The 19400-nt window shown below is 44.1% G+C and overlaps 3 protein-coding genes across 8 annotated transcripts in view; 1 reads left to right on the forward strand and 2 right to left on the reverse strand.

Annotated features, from left to right (window-relative positions):
* Positions 1-8866, forward strand: part of ugp2b (UDP-glucose pyrophosphorylase 2b) — a 31369-nt gene extending 22503 nt beyond the window's left edge. For all 6 annotated transcript variants that reach the window (XM_013133981.3, XM_013133980.3, XM_013133979.4 and 3 more), the window contains 6 exons: positions 1551-1707; positions 1980-2123; positions 2522-2719; positions 4773-5015; positions 5779-5883; positions 7742-8866. In XM_013133981.3, coding sequence (XP_012989435.1) covers positions 1551-1707; positions 1980-2123; positions 2522-2719; positions 4773-5015; positions 5779-5883; positions 7742-7849 — 955 coding nt within the window. In that variant the 3' untranslated portion in view covers positions 7850-8866. The remainder of the gene's footprint in view (positions 1-1550; positions 1708-1979; positions 2124-2521; positions 2720-4772; positions 5016-5778; positions 5884-7741) is intronic.
* Positions 8867-11498: 2632 nt separating this feature from the next.
* LOC105008398 (E3 ubiquitin/ISG15 ligase TRIM25-like) lies at positions 11499-15380 on the reverse strand. The gene has a single exon (XM_020046321.3). It carries the CDS (start codon positions 15101-15103, stop codon positions 13928-13930), a length of 1176 nt encoding a protein of 391 aa, XP_019901880.2. The 5' UTR covers positions 15104-15380; the 3' UTR covers positions 11499-13927.
* Positions 15381-15982: 602 nt separating this feature from the next.
* The window catches only part of peli1b (pellino E3 ubiquitin protein ligase 1b), a 31433-nt gene continuing 28015 nt past the window's right edge, over positions 15983-19400 (reverse strand). The window contains exon 8 of the mRNA XM_010867571.3: positions 15983-19159. Within this exon, the coding sequence (XP_010865873.2) occupies positions 18755-19159 (405 nt within the window). The 3' untranslated portion in view covers positions 15983-18754. The remainder of the gene's footprint in view (positions 19160-19400) is intronic.

Raw genomic sequence — 19400 nt, forward strand, 5'->3', positions numbered from 1 at the left:
GGTCAAGACCGTCATCCCCTCTCATGGTCAGGCTGACAGAGCAATGGTCAAGACCATCATCCCCTCTCATGATCAGGCTGACAGAGCAATGGCCAAGACCGTCATCCCCTCTCATGATCAGGCTGACAGAGCAATGGTCAAGACCATCATCCCCTCTCATGGTCCTGCTCACAGAGCAATGGTCAAGACCGTCATCCCCTCTCATGGTCCTGCTGACAGAGCAATGGTCAAGACCATCATCCCCTCTCATGGTCCTGCTCACAGAGCAATGGCCAAGACAGTCATCCCCTCTCATGGTCCTGCTGACAGAGCAATGGCCAAGACAGTCATCCCCTCTCATGGTCCTGCTGACAGAGCAATGGTCAAGACCGTCATCCCCTTTCATGGTCAGGCTGACAGAGCAATGGTCAAGACCGTCATCCCCTCTCATGGTCCTGCTGACAGAGCAATGGTCAAGACCGTCATCCCCTCTCATGATCCTGCTGACAGAGCAATGGTCAAGACCGTCATCCCCTCTCATGGTCCTGCTGACAGAGCAATGGTCAAGACCGTCATCCCCTCTCATGATCCTGCTGACAGAGCAATGTTCAAACTCTCAGCTCACAAAAGATGACCTGATGCTTTTTTTTGTGACCATGTTTTTATTTTGTGACCAATAAGGGTTTCAGGTTCTGAGTTCCTATACCTACATAGTACATGTATACACTCATGGTATTCTGTCAACCGGCTTGTGTCAACCAGCTTTTGACTGATACACAAACAGATACATGGAGTGCTAATGTCTCTGTATGTTAAGGGAAATAACTTTTGGCCTTGACTAGCAATCCCTCATTCCCACCCCAACCTCCCCTCACCCCTCAGACAACATTACCTATTAATCCTGTAGTAGCATTTATAATTGATGAAGGTTATGTTGGGACCTGACTTTTTTCCCTGCCTCATCTGTTGCCATCAGCTTCATGGACCTGTCATCATAATTAGGTGGGAGGGACTTCTCGGTTCTTGTGATGGGCCCTTCATATTTTGGTTCTTAAACGTATTCCTAGCTGATTGCTTTCCTGGAAGACCGGTTTTAAACTTTTAGTTAGTCCTGTTGTTGTTGAGTTACATAACTAAAAGAAAATTGCGTGCTGACATGATTACGGGTGTGTCTGGTTTAATGTCTCGTTGTCACGGCTGTGGGTAGGCAGGACACGAGGCAGGGTAACAGCTTTTAACTGCAAGAACAAAAACAACAAGGAGAGGCAAACCACGAACTGAGGCACAACACAAATGGCACAAACAAATGGCCGAAACTGGTTGGTTGTGCCCAATTAGAGGCAGCCTAGAGGCACCTCGCCAGGACCTGACACTCGGTGGTTCTTCAAGTCTAAAGACATACGCTGTAACCCTTGACCAAAAAATGGCTTTACTCCAAACTTTGTTTTTATTTTTACCAATTAGAGTGGAATTAAATTTAGACTTCAGATATTCCTTTCCTAGAGGATTTCCTTTAGTGAGGTATGAGGTCTTCATGTGCTTTTTGTCCCTCCATCCTCACTGTCTCCCAGGTACCCGCGTATTAACAAGGAGTCCCTTCTCCCCGTGGCAACGGACATGGGAATGACGGGCCAGAACGCCGACGTCTGGTACCCCCCCGGACACGGAGACATCTACGCCAGCTTCTACAACTCCGGCCTGCTGGACCAACTCATCGCAGAGGGCAAGGTGCACGCACGCGCACACGCACACGCACGTCATAGGTCACAGGGACGTGTGAAGGTCACTCTTCAGCCTGAAGAGTCCCCACTTAGGTCAATGAATGAGAAGCTTCCAGAGCTGGGTCACATGCCAGCGAGGCAGAGGTCCCGGGTTCAAGCCTCCTTTAAGAGACATCTTCTGGCGAAGCGGCCCTTTTCGAACCGAGCGGCGTGACATTCGTTGCACACAAGCGCACAGGACCACGGTTTACGTTCTTATTTCTCCGTGTGTGTTTGCAGGAGTACATCTTTGTGTCCAACATCGACAACCTGGGAGCCACGGTGGACCTGCACATCCTTCACCACCTGGTGAGCCGGGTGCCCAATGGGAAACGCTGCGAGTTCATCATGGAGGTCACCGACAAGACACGCGCCGACGTCAAGGTGATTTGCCGGGGTCGCGGCTAGACTCCTAAAACAGGATGTTGGGAGAACTTGAGCGGCAGGTTAGGAGAATGAACCTAATGATTTAGGAGGATTAGGTTAAAGGAAAGAGTTAGCTAACTTCCCACCTGACAACTTTTTGCAGGTTGCGTCTTGGTTAATGGTTTATTTGGTAAAGGCTTCATTTAAGTCGAACAACAAACACTTGATTAATAATATACTTAACCCTGTTTTAAAGTAGTTGTTAATGTTATGGACAATAAACCGTGACATATAGCCATGGTCCTGGAAGAATGTTCCGGATGAGGTTAGTTCAACTGTACTACCACAACAGAATAAAAAAAACATCACTCACTCTCTCTCCTCCCCCTCCTCCTCCCCCACCTCCCTCCCTCCAGGGCGGTACTCTGATCCAGTACGACGGTAAGCTGCGTCTGTTGGAGATCGCTCAGGTGCCCAAGGCCCACGTGGACGAGTTCAAATCAGTCACCAAGTTCAAGATCTTCAACACCAACAACCTGTGGATCTCCCTGGGGGCCATCAAGAGGCTGCAGGAGCAGAACGCCATGGACATGGAGATCATTGTCAACCCCAAGGTGACACACACACACACACACACCTGTCCACAGGCAACTGTATATCATCGAGAAGTTGGGGTAGGGTGAAGCAGGATGCGTCGAAAAAAGGGTTTTGGAATAACAAGGCTGTCAGCTAAACAGCTGTCCTCTGAGCTCACACAGCTGGAGAACATTAGGTCACACCCTGAGATGTTGTTTCCCCCCTGAGAGGGTGTGTGTGTGTGTGTGTGTGTGTGTGTGTGTGTGTGTGTGTGTGTGTGTATCCACCTCAGTAGTTGATAAGCTAATTCTCACAGTGTTTAATATATGGAGTCAGTGTGAAAGTGCTCTATTGAAACAATCCTTCACGCTGATCAAGGCATCAGGGAACTGCTGTTTTCTCCCTGGCAACTCATTGAACCACTCCAAGAACCAATATGCTGTCAGAGCATTTTCATTTATCATATTTAAATTACCCAGTAGGAAGTTAATGGATTTACGTTTGAGATATTTTAGGATAATTTGGACTTTAAAATTTGACTAAAATGCACCAGTGAAATGAAATAGATTTGGGACACAGTTTAACTGGGACCCGGTAAACCAAACAAAATACACTATAGGTAGCCCATCGGCCATGAATGCCAGTGAATTATAAAGCATCTGTGCCATGATGCCAACTCAATGCCAGTGAATCATAAAACGTCTGGGCCATCATGACAACTCAATGCCAGTGAATTATAAAACGTCTGGGCCATGATGCCAACTCAATGCCAGTGAATTATAAAGCGTCTGGGCCATCATGCCAACTCACTGCCAGTGAATTGAAAGAAAAGCATAGATAAACACTCTTCTAGCAGCTTGAAACTGAAGCTTGCTGGGGCCACAGGCTGCTGTTAGTCCTGTCAACAACTTCAGAACAGTTCTCCCTTGCTTAGATTGACACTGGAAGTATCCTGCAGAAACAAACGTTTTTCTGACGTTATCATCCAATGTTCAGTCGTAGCCACTATGCATAGCCTGACTCGGCTGTGCGTCGCCTGACTTGGCTGTGCGTCGCCTGATTCGGCTGTGCGTGAAGTCAGAGCCTTGCTAAAACCCACAAGATAAAACCTCTTTACTGCTGATAAAGACTGTGTGTGTGTGTGTGTGTGTGTCTCAGACATCATGGACAGTATAGATAGTGAGGTTCTGCTTTGTGTCAGAGGTCATGGGCAGCAGATCGTGAGGTTCTTCTGTGTCGGAGGTCTTGGACAGCAGCTATTGATGTTCTGCTTTGTGTCAGAGATCATGGACAACAGCTATTGAGGTTCTATTCCAGGTCAGAGGTCATGGACAATAGATCGTGAGGTCCTTCTCTGTGTCAGATATCAAGATAAAACCTATTATCTGCTGATAAAGACTGTGTGTGTGTGTGTCAGGTATCATGGACAGCATAGCTAGTGAGGTTCTGCTCCAGGTCAGAGGTCATGGACAGCCTTGAATAATATGTACCATTAGGAGTCTTCAAATATGTTTCTAATGTCAGTAAACAGTCTTTTTTTTTAATGCTAGTACGCTTTGTCGTTAACCACCGGTTCCTGATCTATCAGTGTCGTTAACCACCGGTTCCTGATCTATCAGTGTCGTTAACCACCGGTTCCTCATCTATCCGTGTCGTTAACCACCGGTTCCTGATCTATCCGTGTCGTTAACCACCGGTTCCTCATCTATCCGTGTCGTTAACCACCGGTTCCTCATCTATCCGTGTCGTTAACCACCGGTTCCTGATCTATTTGTGTCGTTAACCACCGGTTCCTGATCTATCCGTGTCGTTAACCACCGGTTCTTGATCTATCCGTCTCGTTAACCACCGGTTCCTGATCTATCCGTGTCGTTAACCACCGGTTCTTGATCTATCCGTCTCGTTAACCACCGGTTCTTGATCTATCCGTGTCGTTAACCACCGGTTCCTCATCTATCCGTGTCGTTAACCACCGGTTCCTGATCTATCCGTGTCGTTAACCACTGGTTCCTGATCTATCCGTGTCGTTAACCACCGGTTCCTGATCTATCCGTGTCGTTAACCACCGGTTCCTCATCTTCTATCCGGCAGACCCTGGACGGCGGACAGAACGTGATCCAGCTGGAGACGGCGGTGGGCGCTGCCATAAAGAGCTTTGACAACGCCATGGGCATCAACGTGCCGCGGTCCCGTTTCCTGCCTGTCAAGACCGTGTCGGACCTCCTCCTGGTCATGTCCAACCTCTACAGCCTGGAGGCAGGGTCTCTCACCATGAGCCAGAAGCGGGAGTTCCCCACTACACCCCACATCAAGCTGGGCAGCTCCTTCAATAAGGTGATAAGGTGACCCTTAGCCACGGCACCTCCGCTACAGCGCCTCACAGTACCACAAACGGTTACCGGATCGAAGGTCACAAATCTGTAGTTCTGGTCTCAAGCAAGGTGTTTATCTGGATAATTGTAATAGTCAGAGGTTCCCAACAAAGGCCCGGTCTGAACCGGTCCGTGACCAGAGAGACCAATCAAAAGAGGCTGAAATAACTGCCCGAGTTCCTAGAAAATCGTGGGTGTGATATTCACGGCCAAGTACATACAGTTAAAGCAACAATGGGAAAACAGTTAAATGGTTGTGTTTTTTTTTTTAAAACACACAGATGTAAGCCCTTCCTTCAACAAACACCTGTTCAACACATCCTTTTGATGTGTGCCGCTTCTTTCACATCCTTGATTAGCCAGCCTTTATCCTCGGTACATTTAAATGGTCCGACTTAGTGTCTTGGGTCCTTGTAATTCTTAGACAGTTTGTAAGATAAACACACTAAAGAAGCATGTTGGTGCTACACGCTACCATGACTATAGAAATCCTATATTTAAATAGGCTTTAGTTTTCTTGGGGTCTAACCAGAAACATCAGAACATGATTATGAAACTATATGACTAAATCACGTTGTGTCGGAGGCAGAGTACACATACTGCGTTTACCAAGGGAGAACCATCCCGAGACAGCGGACTATTTCCCCTCCAGCTCTCCCATTTTGGTTTCACAGTGTTTTATATCAGAACTCAGCGTTACCAGTTTGTTTAATCTGTGTCCTCAGGTCCAGGAGTACCAGAACCGGTTCGAGAGCATCCCTGACATGCTGGAGCTTGATCACCTGACAGTGTCTGGTGACGTGACGTTTGGAAAACAAGTTTCTCTCAAGGTGAGTTAACAGGACCCTGAGTTTTTCCCCCCAAGCAGAGACCTCACGGTCAGGGAAACCTCTTGGTCCTCAGTCTAACATCTCAGTTAGACAGGGCTTCTGTTCTCTTAGAGGAGTGGTTCTCAAGCTTTTCACACCACGTACCGCCTCAGAAAATATTTGTCTCTCCAAGTTCCACCGATATATGACTGACGTTAAAATACAGTAGCCTAGGCCCACCCTGTATAACTACGCTCCTTTCACACGGGAGGCAATTTTTTTTCTAATAAGAATATTATTTATTGTTCACTGTTGTCAGCCACCGCCATGCTGTACAAAGGGGTCCCACTGGAACTGGCACTAAAACTCTTCCACCCACACACACACACACACAGGGAGAACATTTAGAATAACAACTGTTGTATTTTTAGGCAAAATACAAATGAAGTTACATTTTGGCCAGCATGTTGGTGACTATTGACAACTTACATAAGTCCAATGAGAAGGGTGTGCTGCCCTCTGCAATCCCAGTCCTGCGAGGTCTGGGTCTCCTGCCTCAACTTTAACTATAAACAACTCCATCTTCCTCAGCATTGCTTTGATTTTGCCCTGCACATCAAAACCATTGAGTCCCTGTAGTCCCAAATTCAGTTTCTTTAAACGTGAGAAAATGACAAACACGAGTACAAGCGGCTGAAATGGGTTTTCTCTACCTTTAAATACCCTCAGTGTGTCATCTGCCATGGCTCCTATTTTCTGTGACACAGTGTTGATTGAAAGTGGCACAAAGTTTATCCGTTTGGCAGCCTTCTGTCATCTCTGGCTAATGGTAGACACTGTTGTTCGCCAGTTATGGTGCTTACTGGCTTTCCCAACATGGAGGCTGGCACTATACAAAGCTTCCTGTGCTTTGGTGTTACACAGGATTGAATCGTGAACTTAAAAAAAATTAAAATCAACGGGTTTATCTTTCAGCACTGCGTGTTTGGTTGTAAGTGCCATTTGAGATGCAGTGAATTCCTTGCTAAGAACATTACCACATACCACACACTGCGGCCTGGGCTCTTCTTCCGTCCCACTCCAGCTGAATTCATATTTGATGTAACTCAAGACATATTTGCTTACTGTTTTGCGCCGTTTGCTGCTAGCCGGTGCTGTGGAGACTTCACTGGCGTTGCTGAAGAAGCCACTAGCACTTGTGCTCGGTTCACTGCGGTCCACTTCATTTCCCACAGGACTGCTCGAAATATTCGCAGATATGATCCACACTTCCCTTCCTAATTCTTCCTGTTTGGAGCCATGATTGCAGTCTGTAATAAACCATTCATAATGTTATCTACATCCGCTTACTATCTTGCCAGCACAGTTTTGCTTGTAACAGTTACTAGGTTACTTGTAACCAGGGACCAAAATTAAACAACTGCCAAGCGCTAAATGCATGTCAAATGTTTGTCCCTGTACAGTGTAGACGTGCACGCACATTCTTTTAACGCAAGTCTAAACATTGCCGCGAAACTGTACGAGCGTTTCAGACCGTCTGAGGCGTAGGAGCACCAGCCACAGTCTGTCTCGAGCACTCCTAGTTTCACAGCACTGTTTAGACGCACGTAAAATAAATATGGTGCTCGTATGTAGGCCGACCAAAAGGAAAATATTTTTGGGATTCCTCCGGGTACTACTAAAGGGTACCACCAATACGCATACCATAGATTAAGAACCAGTGTCTTAGAGCAATAGTTCTAGTGGCACAAGAAGTTCAGTAGAAGGATTACAGCACCCCCTACTGAACAAACATAATACAACAAATAAACACATTGTAGTAGAAAACTAAGCTAAAATTAAACGGGTCTAACAGTTTGTGTTCCGCCTTCACCTGCAGGGAACGGTAATCATCATAGCCAATCACGGAGATCGTATCGACATTCCGGCTGGCACGATACTGGAGAACAAAATTGTTTCTGGCAACCTTCGCATCCTGGATCACTGAAGCCTTTACCTGCTATCCCAGTCTTGTTATGAAACCCGTCATGTGACCAAGCTCATCGCCCGCTCATGTGACCAAGCTCATCGTATCCACCCCAGCCATCACACCAAGCTCATCTTATCCACACCAGTCTTGTGATACAGACTCCGTCCATAGCGTTCAGACTGGTCCTTGACTCCAGAGACAGTGGCATCCCCAATACCTACTGATAAGATACCCATTTGATAAGAGGTCTTACCTGTGGGATCACAATGCCATCGTACTGACGATATGGTACCCTGTGCAATATCAATGGGAGATGCAATATGTACATGTTAATGCAGTCACAAATCGATAGATTGTTCAAAACAATATCAGGTCAAAAAGTAGAATAATCTGTCATTGTTGTTTTCGTCTGGCATTATATTCTGGGAATCTGACTCGTGGGATGTGATACTGAACAGTTTTTCAACCAATAACATTGGATAAGATGGCTTATGTGTAATAATAAAGGTATGTTAGCTTGCTTAACCTTAAAAATACCTTATACATATTGACATGTTTGTAATTCCCCAAAACTATATTTTGTATATCAAACTTGTTTTTGCCCTGTCTGTTTATCAGTCCACTGAGTCCACCTGTACATTACTGTGAACATCCACTCCACTCCATTCCATCTCCCTCTGTTCCACTCTCTGTTCCACTCTCTGTTCCACTCATCACTTGCTCTGTCCAGAGTGATAGAGAGAATAGTGGCAGCATATTTTTGTCAATGGTTGTTGTTAATGTAATACAAAAAGAACTAAAACACACACACACACACACTCACTCACTGCGGGAGGTTTAACAACTCCCACAAACACCAACTGGCAGAGGCTTGAATGTCATCTGAGGCTTCTACTTTCTGCCGAATGGGAGCCTGAATGCATTTCTAGGGTTTCCTGAGACTGAAAGGTGTCCAGGATGCAGAGTTGGGATGTTTGTGGGTGCTAAGCTTTAGAATGTTCTAGAGCTGAATAAAGTGCAATATGAAATGATCTCCCCATGTCTCCTGTCTGTTTTACTGTCTGGGCGCCTTTAGAATGAGACTGTATTGAGGCAGTTTCCGGAATGGCACAGAGAAAGTCAAGTGACCACATTTCAGTCTTCCAGGTCAGAGCGGGAGATGTCGTTCTGAAAGAGATAAAAGGGGAAACGGCATGCTTGACTGTTTTGGAAATGAAAGGCGAGGTAAGCCAGTCTGTCGTTTTTTCATGACAGGGGTCGTGTTTGCACCAGAATTGGAAATTAAGCCTGCCTTAAGCAGTCTGTCAGGAAAAACAAACCACCTGAATTGCTTAAACACTTTGGATGTTGAAATGAAAATTTGAGTTCACATGTTATTTCTAAGTATGTTAGAGTTTTCCACTAAGACACTAACTTGCGCACATTTTTCTATCCTTGTGGATACCAGAGAGCTGATTCACTTTTCCTGGTCCTTTAAACCCTAATCATAAATCCAACCTGACCCCAGTCTTTAACCTAATCTCAATTAACCTTTATACTGTTATTAAGCTCAATTCTGACTGAAACCCCTTATTGAGAGTGAACCTTTACTCAAAACCTCCAGTCCAAAATAGCCCTTTCCGTAATGGGGACTGGCAACAAAAAAAAATACTTGTGGGGACCAAATTGTCAGGTTTGGCCATATTTGTAGGCAGTTTTGGACCCCACACATAGACTGCAGTAAAACCAGGAATACACACACAACCACACAGTTTTTATTCTAACTTTGTGGGGACCAGAAAACCAGAAATCTACCGGTGCTGGTCATAAAATTAGAATATCATCAAAAAGTTGCTTTATTTCAGTAATTCCATTCAAGTGAAACTTGTATATTATATTCATTCATTACATAGACTGATATATTTCAAATGTTTCTTTATTTTAATTGTGATGATAACTGACAACTAATGAAAATCCCAAATTCAGTTTCTCCGAAAATTTTAATATTACTTAAGACCAATACAAAAAAAGTATTTTTCGAAATGTTGGCCAACTGAAAAGTATGAACATGAAAAGAATGAGCATGTACAGCACTCAATACTTAGTTGGGGCTCCTTTTGCCTGAATTACTGCAGCAATGCGGCGTGGCATGGAGTCGATCAGTCTGTGGCACTGCTCAGGTGTTATGAGAGCCCAGGTTGCTCTGATAGTGGCCTTCAGCTCTTCTGCATTGTTGGGTCTGGCGTATCGCATCTTCCTCTTCACAATACCACATAGATTTTCTATAGGGTTAAGTTTAGGCAAGTTTGCTGGCCAATTAAGAACAGGGATACCATGGTCCTTAAACCAGGTACTGGTAGCTTTGGCACTGTGCAGGTGCCAAGTCCTGTTGGAAAATGAAATCTGCATCTACATAAAATTGGTCAGCAGCAGGAAGCATGAAGTGCTCAAAAACTTCCTGGTAGACGGCTGCGTTGACCTTGGACCTCAGAAAACACAGTGGACCAACACCAGCAGAAGACATGGCACCCCAAACCATCACTGACTGTAGAAACTTTACACTGGACTTCAAGCAACGTGGATTCTGTGCCTCTCCTCTCTTCCTCCAGACTCTGGGACCTTGATTTCCAAAGGAAATGCAAAATGTACTTTCATCAGAGAACATAACTCAGCAGCAGTCCAGTCCTTCTTGTCTTTAGCCCAGGCGAGCTGACGCTGTGTCTTGTTCAAGAATGGCTTGACACAAGGAATGCGACAGCTGAAACCCATGTCTTGCATATGTCGTGGTGCGTGGTGGTTCTTGAAGCACTGACTCCAGCTGCAGTCCACTCTTTGTGAATCTCCCCCACATTTTTGAATGGGTTTTGTTTCACAATCCTCTCCAGAGTGCAGTTATCCCTATTGCTTGTACACTTTTTTCAACCACATCTTTTCCTTCCCTTCGCCTCTCTATTAATGTACTTGGACACAGAGCTCTGTGAACAGCCAGCCTCTTTAGCTATGACCTTTTGTGTCTTGCCCTCCTTGTGCAAGGTGTCAATGGTCGTCTTTTGGACAGCTGTCAAGTCAGCAGTCTTCCCCATGATTGTGTTGCCTACAGAACTAGACAGAGAGACAATTTAAAGGCCTTTGCAGGTGTTTTGCTAATTAGCTGGTTAATTAGCTGATTAGAGTGTGGCACCAGGTGCCTTCAATACTGAACCTTTTCACAATATTCAAATTTTCTGAGATACTGAATTTGGGGTTTTCATTAGTTGTCAGTTATAATTATCAAATTTAAAAGAAATAAACACTTGAAATATATCAGTCTGTGTGGAATTAATGTATACATTATACAAGTTTCACTTTTTGAATGGAATTACTGAAATAAATCAACTTTTTGATGATATTCAAATTTTATGACCAGCACCTATATATTCCCATTCCGCTAACTTTAAGATTAATCTTTACCTCAGTAGCATATTAGTCATACAATCCATCTTAACCTTTGCCCTAACACCTTGTTACAACTTTCTGACCTCAACTATTGGGTTACGGTTATTACCAGCAGTTGAGTACCCTTTAAAAATAACTTTTCTTTTACCTTAACCCTAATCTCCAAAATGTTACCCCAAATCTAAACCCTAATGTTTTACTTTTACATTTTGTAATTTAACAAACGCGCTTATCCAGACTGACTTGGCATTAGTTGTGAATTTATTTTAGGATATCAAGTTGGGACAACAACACACCTTAGTGGTAGTAAATACACAGTACACCAGTGTTTCCCAATCCTGGTCATGGGGTCCCCAAGGGGATCCCTGATTCAAATTAAATATTTGATGATAGGTTGATGTGGTGTTGTTTTTGACATTTTCGGAAAACGGGCAGGAACTCTGACGTCCTAGCAAACCCTATTGTAGCGAATGTGAGCTTTGATTGGAAGCCAAGTCGGGTGACTTGTGAGAACTAAGGAGGGTTGAACACCAGTCCAGCTGAACGGTTCTTGATAAGCTGCAGGTCTTTGATGGCACCAGCAGGGAAAAAGTGAGTTGCAGCTGTCTGGACTTGATGTTTGTGGAGAACAACAGGGGGTTGTCCAAAGCCTAAAAAACAAAAAGTATTTGGTGAGGTGTGGTTGGGTCTGGTGTCCTCGCTTCACACTGTTCTCTTATACAAAACCATTACATAGATTTAAAAAAATTCAAAACAGACAACATTTATTGTAAGAATAGATGTAAAATAACACACAGAAAGCTCCTCTATTTGAATACCCCAGCAGGGCTCCATCTCTAAACATTACTCACACTTGACTGACAAAAATAATACAAATTCCATGAATGCATGTCGTTTGTATACCATCTTTCACAATGTGAATTGATTTCAGAGACAAAAACACAGAATGCCAATTAAGTATTAATTCTTAGAAGACCTGAAGAAACTCAGCCAAAACTAGTGACACAACGACTCAGCCAAAACTAGTGACACAACGACTCAGCCAAAACTACAGTTACATAATGACTCACCCTCAACTACAGTTACATAATGACTCAGCCTCAACTACAGTTACATAATGACTCAGCCTCAACTACAGTTACATAACGACTCAGCCTCAACTACAGTTACATAATGACTCAGCCTCAACTACAGTTACATAATGACTCAGCCTCAACTACAGTTACATAACGACTCAGCCTCAACTACAGATACACAACGACCCAGCCTCAACTACAGTTACCCAACGACCCAGCCTCAACTACAGTTACCCAACGACTCAGTCTCATCTACAGTTAAACAACGACTCAGCCTCATCTACAGTTAAACAACGACTCAGCCTCAACTAGTTACATAACGACTCAGCCAAAACTACAGATACACAACGACTCAGCCTCAACTACAGATACATAATGACTCAGCCTTAACTAGTTACATAACGACTCAGCCTCAACTACAGTTACATAACGACTCAGCCTCAACTACAGTTACATAACGACTCAGCCTCAACTACAGTTACACAACGATTCAGCCACAACTACAGTTACACAACGATTCAGCCACAACTAGTTACACAATGATTCAGCCACAATTAGTTACACAACGATTCAGCCTCAACTAGTTACACAACGACTCAGCCTCAACTACAGTTACACAACAACTCAGCCTCAACTACAGTTGCATAATGACTCAGCCTCAACTACAGTTACACAACAACTCAGCCTCAACTACAGTTACACAACAACTCAGCCTCAACTACAGTTACACAACGATTCAGCCACAACTACAGTTACACAACGATTCAGCCACAACTAGTTACACAATGATTCAGCCACAATTAGTTACACAATGATTCAGCCTCAACTAGTTACACAACGATTCAGCCTCAACTAGTTACACAACGACTCAGCCTCAACTACAGTTACACAACAACTCAGCCTCAACTACAGTTGCATAATGACTCAGCCTCAACTACAGTTACACAACAACTCAGCCTCAACTACAGTTACACAACGACTCAGCCTCAACTACAGTTACACAACGACTCAGCCTCAACTACAGATACATAATGACTCGGCCTTAACTACAGTTACACAACGACTCAGCCTCAACTACAGATACATAATGACTCAGCCTTAACTACAGTTACACAACGACTCAGCCTCAACTACAGTTACACAATGAATCAGTCATTTTAAATGGTTTGTTGATCATCAATGTGAATGCACATCTCTGGATGTGTCCACAAACATTATACAATAGGATTCAGTCCAAACCAACTCAGATTACCTTTAACTCTGGACACCGTCTCATTATCTTTGTTCTAAGATTTTTTTTGGAATTATGCATGTTGTTGTTTTTTCACCACAGCACAAATATATTAATGAAAAATATATTGGATACCGGAAATCTAGCAGCCCCCATAAGAATTGGGTTGGTCATAGTGTCCATAAACAGGGGGACTGTGTGATTTCTCTAAATTCAGAATTCAATAGGTACATAAATACCCTCAAATAAACAAAACAGTCACTTTTTTTTCTAATAGAGTGCTTCTGCTTCCTCCAACTGTGGTTTGGGTAGAAAACATTTAAATATGGACACATGTAAAATGGGTATCAGGTTGTTTTAACTGAGGTAGTGGCATTACACTATATATTTAGGCTTTATCCTCTTAACTACTGGACCATGAGTTCTTAAGGAATCCCTTTTCCAAGAATCTGCACCAGCCAGTATACGGACAGCTTTCACTGCTTTAGATATCTCCACCAGTCCATTCTCGTAGCACTGGGTCAACTGTTCTTTTAGCCCAGAGAAACATTTTGTCACATTCTTAAAATCCCAACTGTGGATGACAAAATAAGGCGCCTCTTCAAACACGGGAGGTGTACTGTGGTCTTTGACCCTCTGGAGGAATTCGATGTGATCCTCCGTGAGTGATAAGTGCTCCATATTAACATCCCAGATCTCCAGCTCCGCCACCTCACGCTCGAGTTGCTCCAGGTACCCTTCAGCCCGACTCACTTCAGCCTTCTCCTGGGCTCTGATCCGATTTTTCACCATAGAGCCCATTTTATTTATGTGGATGATCTGCTCTGCAATGAACAGCTCGCTGTCTTCCTCGGCTTTCTTTGCAGAGATCTTCAGATTGTCCACAGCATTTCTCAGCTCCTGAATTGCTCCCTGCATCACCTGGATTGCCTGTTGGGATGTCTGACGGTTCTTCTCCACCTGCACCTGTTTGTTGGCTCTTTCCGCTGCTGCCGAGACAGTGTCGTGGCCTTTGTGCTCATCCAGTGTACAAAGATAACAGATACAGCGCTGGTGGGTGCGACAGTAAACCTCCAGTAGTTTGTCATGGTGAGAGCAGATCTTTTCCTGTAGTGGCGTGGAGGCTGGGACCAACTTGTGCTTCTTAAAGGCAGGAGATTTGTAGTGAGGTTGGAGGTGAGTCTCACAGTAAGAAGTCAGACAAACCAGACAGGACTTGACAGCTTTCTGTTTGGTCCCAATGCAGGAATCACACTCCACAACCCCGGGTCCTGCATGACGGTCAGCATGAGGAGCAGCTTGAGAATTTGATCTCAATTTATCCACCACTTTAGCCAGCAACGTGTTTCTGTTCAGGACGGGCCTTTGGACAAACGTCTGTCGGCACTCGGGGCAGCTGTAGACACCCTTTAGTTCGTCCTGATCCCAGCAGCCCTCGATACAGCCCGAACAGTAGCTGTGGCCACATGCTGTAGTCACTGGATCCTTCAATAGTTCCAGACATACTGAACAGTTAAATGAATCCTGATCTCCAAAGAACGACTCAGCCATTTCGACACACAGTAAATGAAGCTGCTCAGGCGAGTTTCAGATAAATTTCGATTAACTTATTTTCTGCGATGAAAAGGCGTGGCCTCCAACAGAGATTTCTATTGAGATTCCAGCAGAAATTAATGCAGAATAATTGTAAACAAATTGTATTACTTAGTCAGAAAACTAAAAGATTATCTTGGGAAAGCATATACGACGGAATCTAAAATCCAATTTGCAGCCTGCCGTGTTATCAATGTGCTGTAAGTTGATCCAATCCTGTGCTGCTCGTCTGCTGCAGAAATTCAGAAATTCTGACTTCCCGGGAAAATGAGGGTGGGTCTGGAATGCATTTTTTTTCCCTTCAAAGTAGTTCGTGTCACAATCTCAAACCTATATGAGTGGCAGAGCGCACCTTCGTTACCTCAATACTATGAAAACATTTGTAGTATTAAGATTCATATTTACGTAAGTCATGGTTAGTTTAATTTTTTTACCTAGCCCCAAATTAAAATCATTGATGTACACCGCACGGCCCATTTACAACGTACAGGCTACGTTGCTAAAGGAAACACAACAGGCGTTAATATTTCAGTGCCGTTTCAAATCTCCCGTAACCACCAAACAATAATTGATGCAGCTCTATTCGGGTCCAATGGGAGTGAGGGGTACGAAAAAAACAAAATGTATGGATTAATTACTTTAAGTTTCAGTGGATAACAGCATCTGGCAATCTACGAAATTGTATAATGTATATAATAAAATACATGTACTTACCCATTTCAACCACAAGAGGACAGTACATCATACATTTCCAAGCATCGATTAATGTAACCCTAAATGCAATACGGTGACAATACTGTCGTGGTCGTGGCAATATACATGGAAACACAAAAGTGCTTGAGTAAAACGGTTTTTTTTTCGTTTATTGTTTAAAGTTTGTACAAAAACTGTTAAATCAGAAAACATTCTCAGCTTTTGCCATAAAGCAAATTGATAAGATCGATCTCTGGTCCAGCGTGTTATTGCTGCGCTCCTAACAGGACTGGGGCGAATTGAAAATAAAACATTTTATGAGGAAAACGTTTATATTAAAAATGCAATACTTTGTTGTAAATAATTCGTTTCTAATCAGTCGATTCATTAGTGAAAATAGACATTTTCTTTTCAAATTTAAAAACGACTTAAGTTGCCGTCTGTACTGACTTTCTTCGATTTGAACTAAATCACAGTCCCCACAATCACAGTTCCCAGCTCTGGGACTCAACACCCTGGACCAGAGCCAGAGAGACAAAAGAGAACCACAGGCGTGGAGAGACGAAAAAAAAAAAAAGAGAGAAAGAGTTAGGAAAGAGAGAGTGAATAAGTGGTCGGAGAGAAAGAGAAGAGGTAGAGAGTAAATGGAGGGGGAGTGAAAAGGCAGGGGGAGTAGACAGACACCACTGAAGTTCTACAGACATAGATGGATGACATCCTGTCCCCTAAAAAGTGCACCATTATTATGCCCTATGTAGGGGACAAAGGAGCATTTATGCGTCACGGAGTAAAGCCCTTCCTTGCACACATTCCCTAATGACAGGAAATCCGTGCCTTTGACAAGTACACAGAACCGAGAGAAGACCAGAGAAGTTGAGACTAATTCCGACCCGATTCAAGTAGGGGGTGGGGCTCTAGGCTACACAACACAGCGATGCTGCGTGGTTGCTACGAGGTACAGATCGAGGGAGGTGGTGTTCGCACGTTTGCATATTTTTGCTACACAATTAATGCAGAAGAGCAGTTTTATTTGAGCCACGTCCGTTGCACGCGGCGTATAAACTAGGCCTTAGACAGACAGACAGACAGAGACCTTTAGTAACTGATGAGGTATCCTCTGAAGTTCACTGCACGGAGGGTGTCTACTGGCTTGACAGCCGTTTGTCTATAGTGTGTGTGTGTTAATAGGACAGATGATTATGTGTCTTCTCCCTGAGGTGAGTATTTACTATAGATCACAGTCAGAGAGTAGAGATCAGTACTGTACAGCCAAGTACACACACAGACACAGACACAGAGACACACACACGCACACACACCTTGGAAGTAATGAATTCCCACACACCCCTTTCTGAAGTGATTTTTTTTTAAGTTTGAAGTTTATGACTCGTTTTTCCACTGAGGTACTTTTTAATATATAAATACCATTTAGTTCATAATCATTGTAAAGCCTAGAAAAGAGAATGACATTCAATGTTTATATTGAGGAAGGACGTCAAGTCTTACCTCTCTTTACACCCAGACAACAGTCGGTTGTGTGTTCACTACACACAACTCCAGACATAGCTATCAATGTAGCTAACTGATCGTAGCAGGTATGACACTGCACATACGCATGAGGAAGCACCACCATTTGCATACACACAACTCTCCAACAAGTAAGCCTCATTAGTTTGGGCTTGTTGGTTCCCAAGCCAGGACTTTAAAAGGTAGGAGACCCTCAAAAACGGCCATCTGGACTACAAATCCCAAGATGCTTCAGAAGCAGGAAGTCTCCATTTAAATCTATTGCTTTGAATGCGAAAAGGTAATTGCAGTGCATTGTGGGAAAAAAGTTCTAGCATGATGAAGGGTTAAAGTTGTCACTAGACACTGATCTGGAGTACGTTTTACATTTCCTCCTGTAATTGTGTAGGTTAGGATCAAGTTTAGGGAAAATGTATCCTAAACCTCTACCTAGAGGAACCTGATCTTAGACCTGTACCTAGAGAAAACTTTTCCTTGGGGGGCATTTAACACACAGACATCACAACAAAGACAGAACACACTGGTCAGACAGACAAACACTGAGGTTTCAGTAATGACAAACAAGTTGTAATGGACACTCAATAGATCAATGAGGTGTCAAAAAGCAGTTTGAACAAATCCCAAACCCAAACACATGCCTGGGTCGCATTCATTAGCGCACACAGTAGCAAACCTTTCTGCAAACAGACAATGACAAGTGTTTCTCCGTGGACCAATTCAGATAGGTCCCTTCCTGTCTGCTTCTGTTGGGCTTCTAGTGAATGCAACCCTCGAACTTGATATCTGCTTCACACTGTTACACTCTTAACAGTCAAATAGAAATGTTAAAGAGTACTGAAGTCAGGCCTATCTGAAGGAGCGGAGTGAGGGAGTAGAAATGAGATAGGAGTTTGTCTTCTATTCTTGAAATTGATTCAATATGGAGTCAGGGAATAAATAAGGAATTTGTTTAAGTTAACTCTTATAGATTAGACAGGGGTGAATATTACAACAAACTAATAAATCCATATGTATGATAGTACAATAGATTACCACTGTTCACAGTTCTTTGCTGAAAACAAGACAAAACAGTCATATCGTCTAGCAACAGTGCGATTGCATGTTACTTTCATTTCTGTCTTGTCTGTTGTTCACGTGAAAATATAGATATCTTTGTTTTCATTCCCTGTAGGAGAAAATGGAAAAAGGTCACTTAAAACCGCCCAGAGGGTACCACACAGAGAAAAAAAAAGGAGAAAAGTCCAGAAAATCCTGGCGGCAGGAAAATCAAAACGGCGTAAAAAAAAAAATAATAATTGCAGGGAATTGGAAGTTATACGCTTCTGCTGTAAGCGTCGCTCCTTAAACCACCGTAGAGAAAGTAAGTCCGACAACAACAGAACAGTCCCCTCAGTCGAGCGGTCCCTGGAAGATGAGTCTGACGTATCCCTGCTCGCCGCTCAGCTGCTGGGCGCAGAAGGGACACGCGGCGTGGAAGGTGTGCGTCCCGTGGGGCAGCGGGATCTGGCTCCAGAACGCCGCCGTCTTCTCAGAGCACACGTGACCGCAGGGGGCGAAGGCGTGGGTGGGCGGTGCCGTGTCCAGGTAGAAGCTCGCCTCGCAGCCCAGCCAAAGGGGAACGTACGGCCCCCTGGCCCGACACATGGGGCACTCCCGGGTCAGGCCTGCCTGCCGGCCCGGCTCGCCCTCCTCCCGGCCAGGGTCCGTCCGGTCCCGGTGACCTCCCCAGTTGTGGTACCCGTGGACGTGGCCACAGTGGAGGTAAACCCAGGGCTGCTTCTCGTCCGGGGTGTCCTGCCGTGGATCGTAAGGAGTGCGGTCGGTTAAATGTATTCAACGGTATTCACGGACACTAGCAACACAGCGTGAGGTTAATTCTATTCTGTTGAATGTATTCAACGGTATTCATGAATACTAGTAACACAGCGTGAGTTCTATTCTATTCAAATCCTTTGGATGACACTACATACAAAGTTAATATTTAAATGTAATTTATTTCTTAAATAAAGTAAATCACTTCAATTTTGTAATTCTC

Source organism: Esox lucius, chromosome 5 (genome assembly GCF_011004845.1).
Source record: "Esox lucius isolate fEsoLuc1 chromosome 5, fEsoLuc1.pri, whole genome shotgun sequence".
In the NCBI taxonomy this organism is placed as follows: Eukaryota; Metazoa; Chordata; class Actinopteri; order Esociformes; family Esocidae; genus Esox; species Esox lucius.

What these genes read in the sequence shown, in the direction of transcription:
- LOC105008398 (XM_020046321.3), bottom strand. Translation starts at nt 15,103, where the DNA reads ATGGCTGAGTCGTTCTTTGGAGATCAGGATTCATTTAACTGTTCAGTA.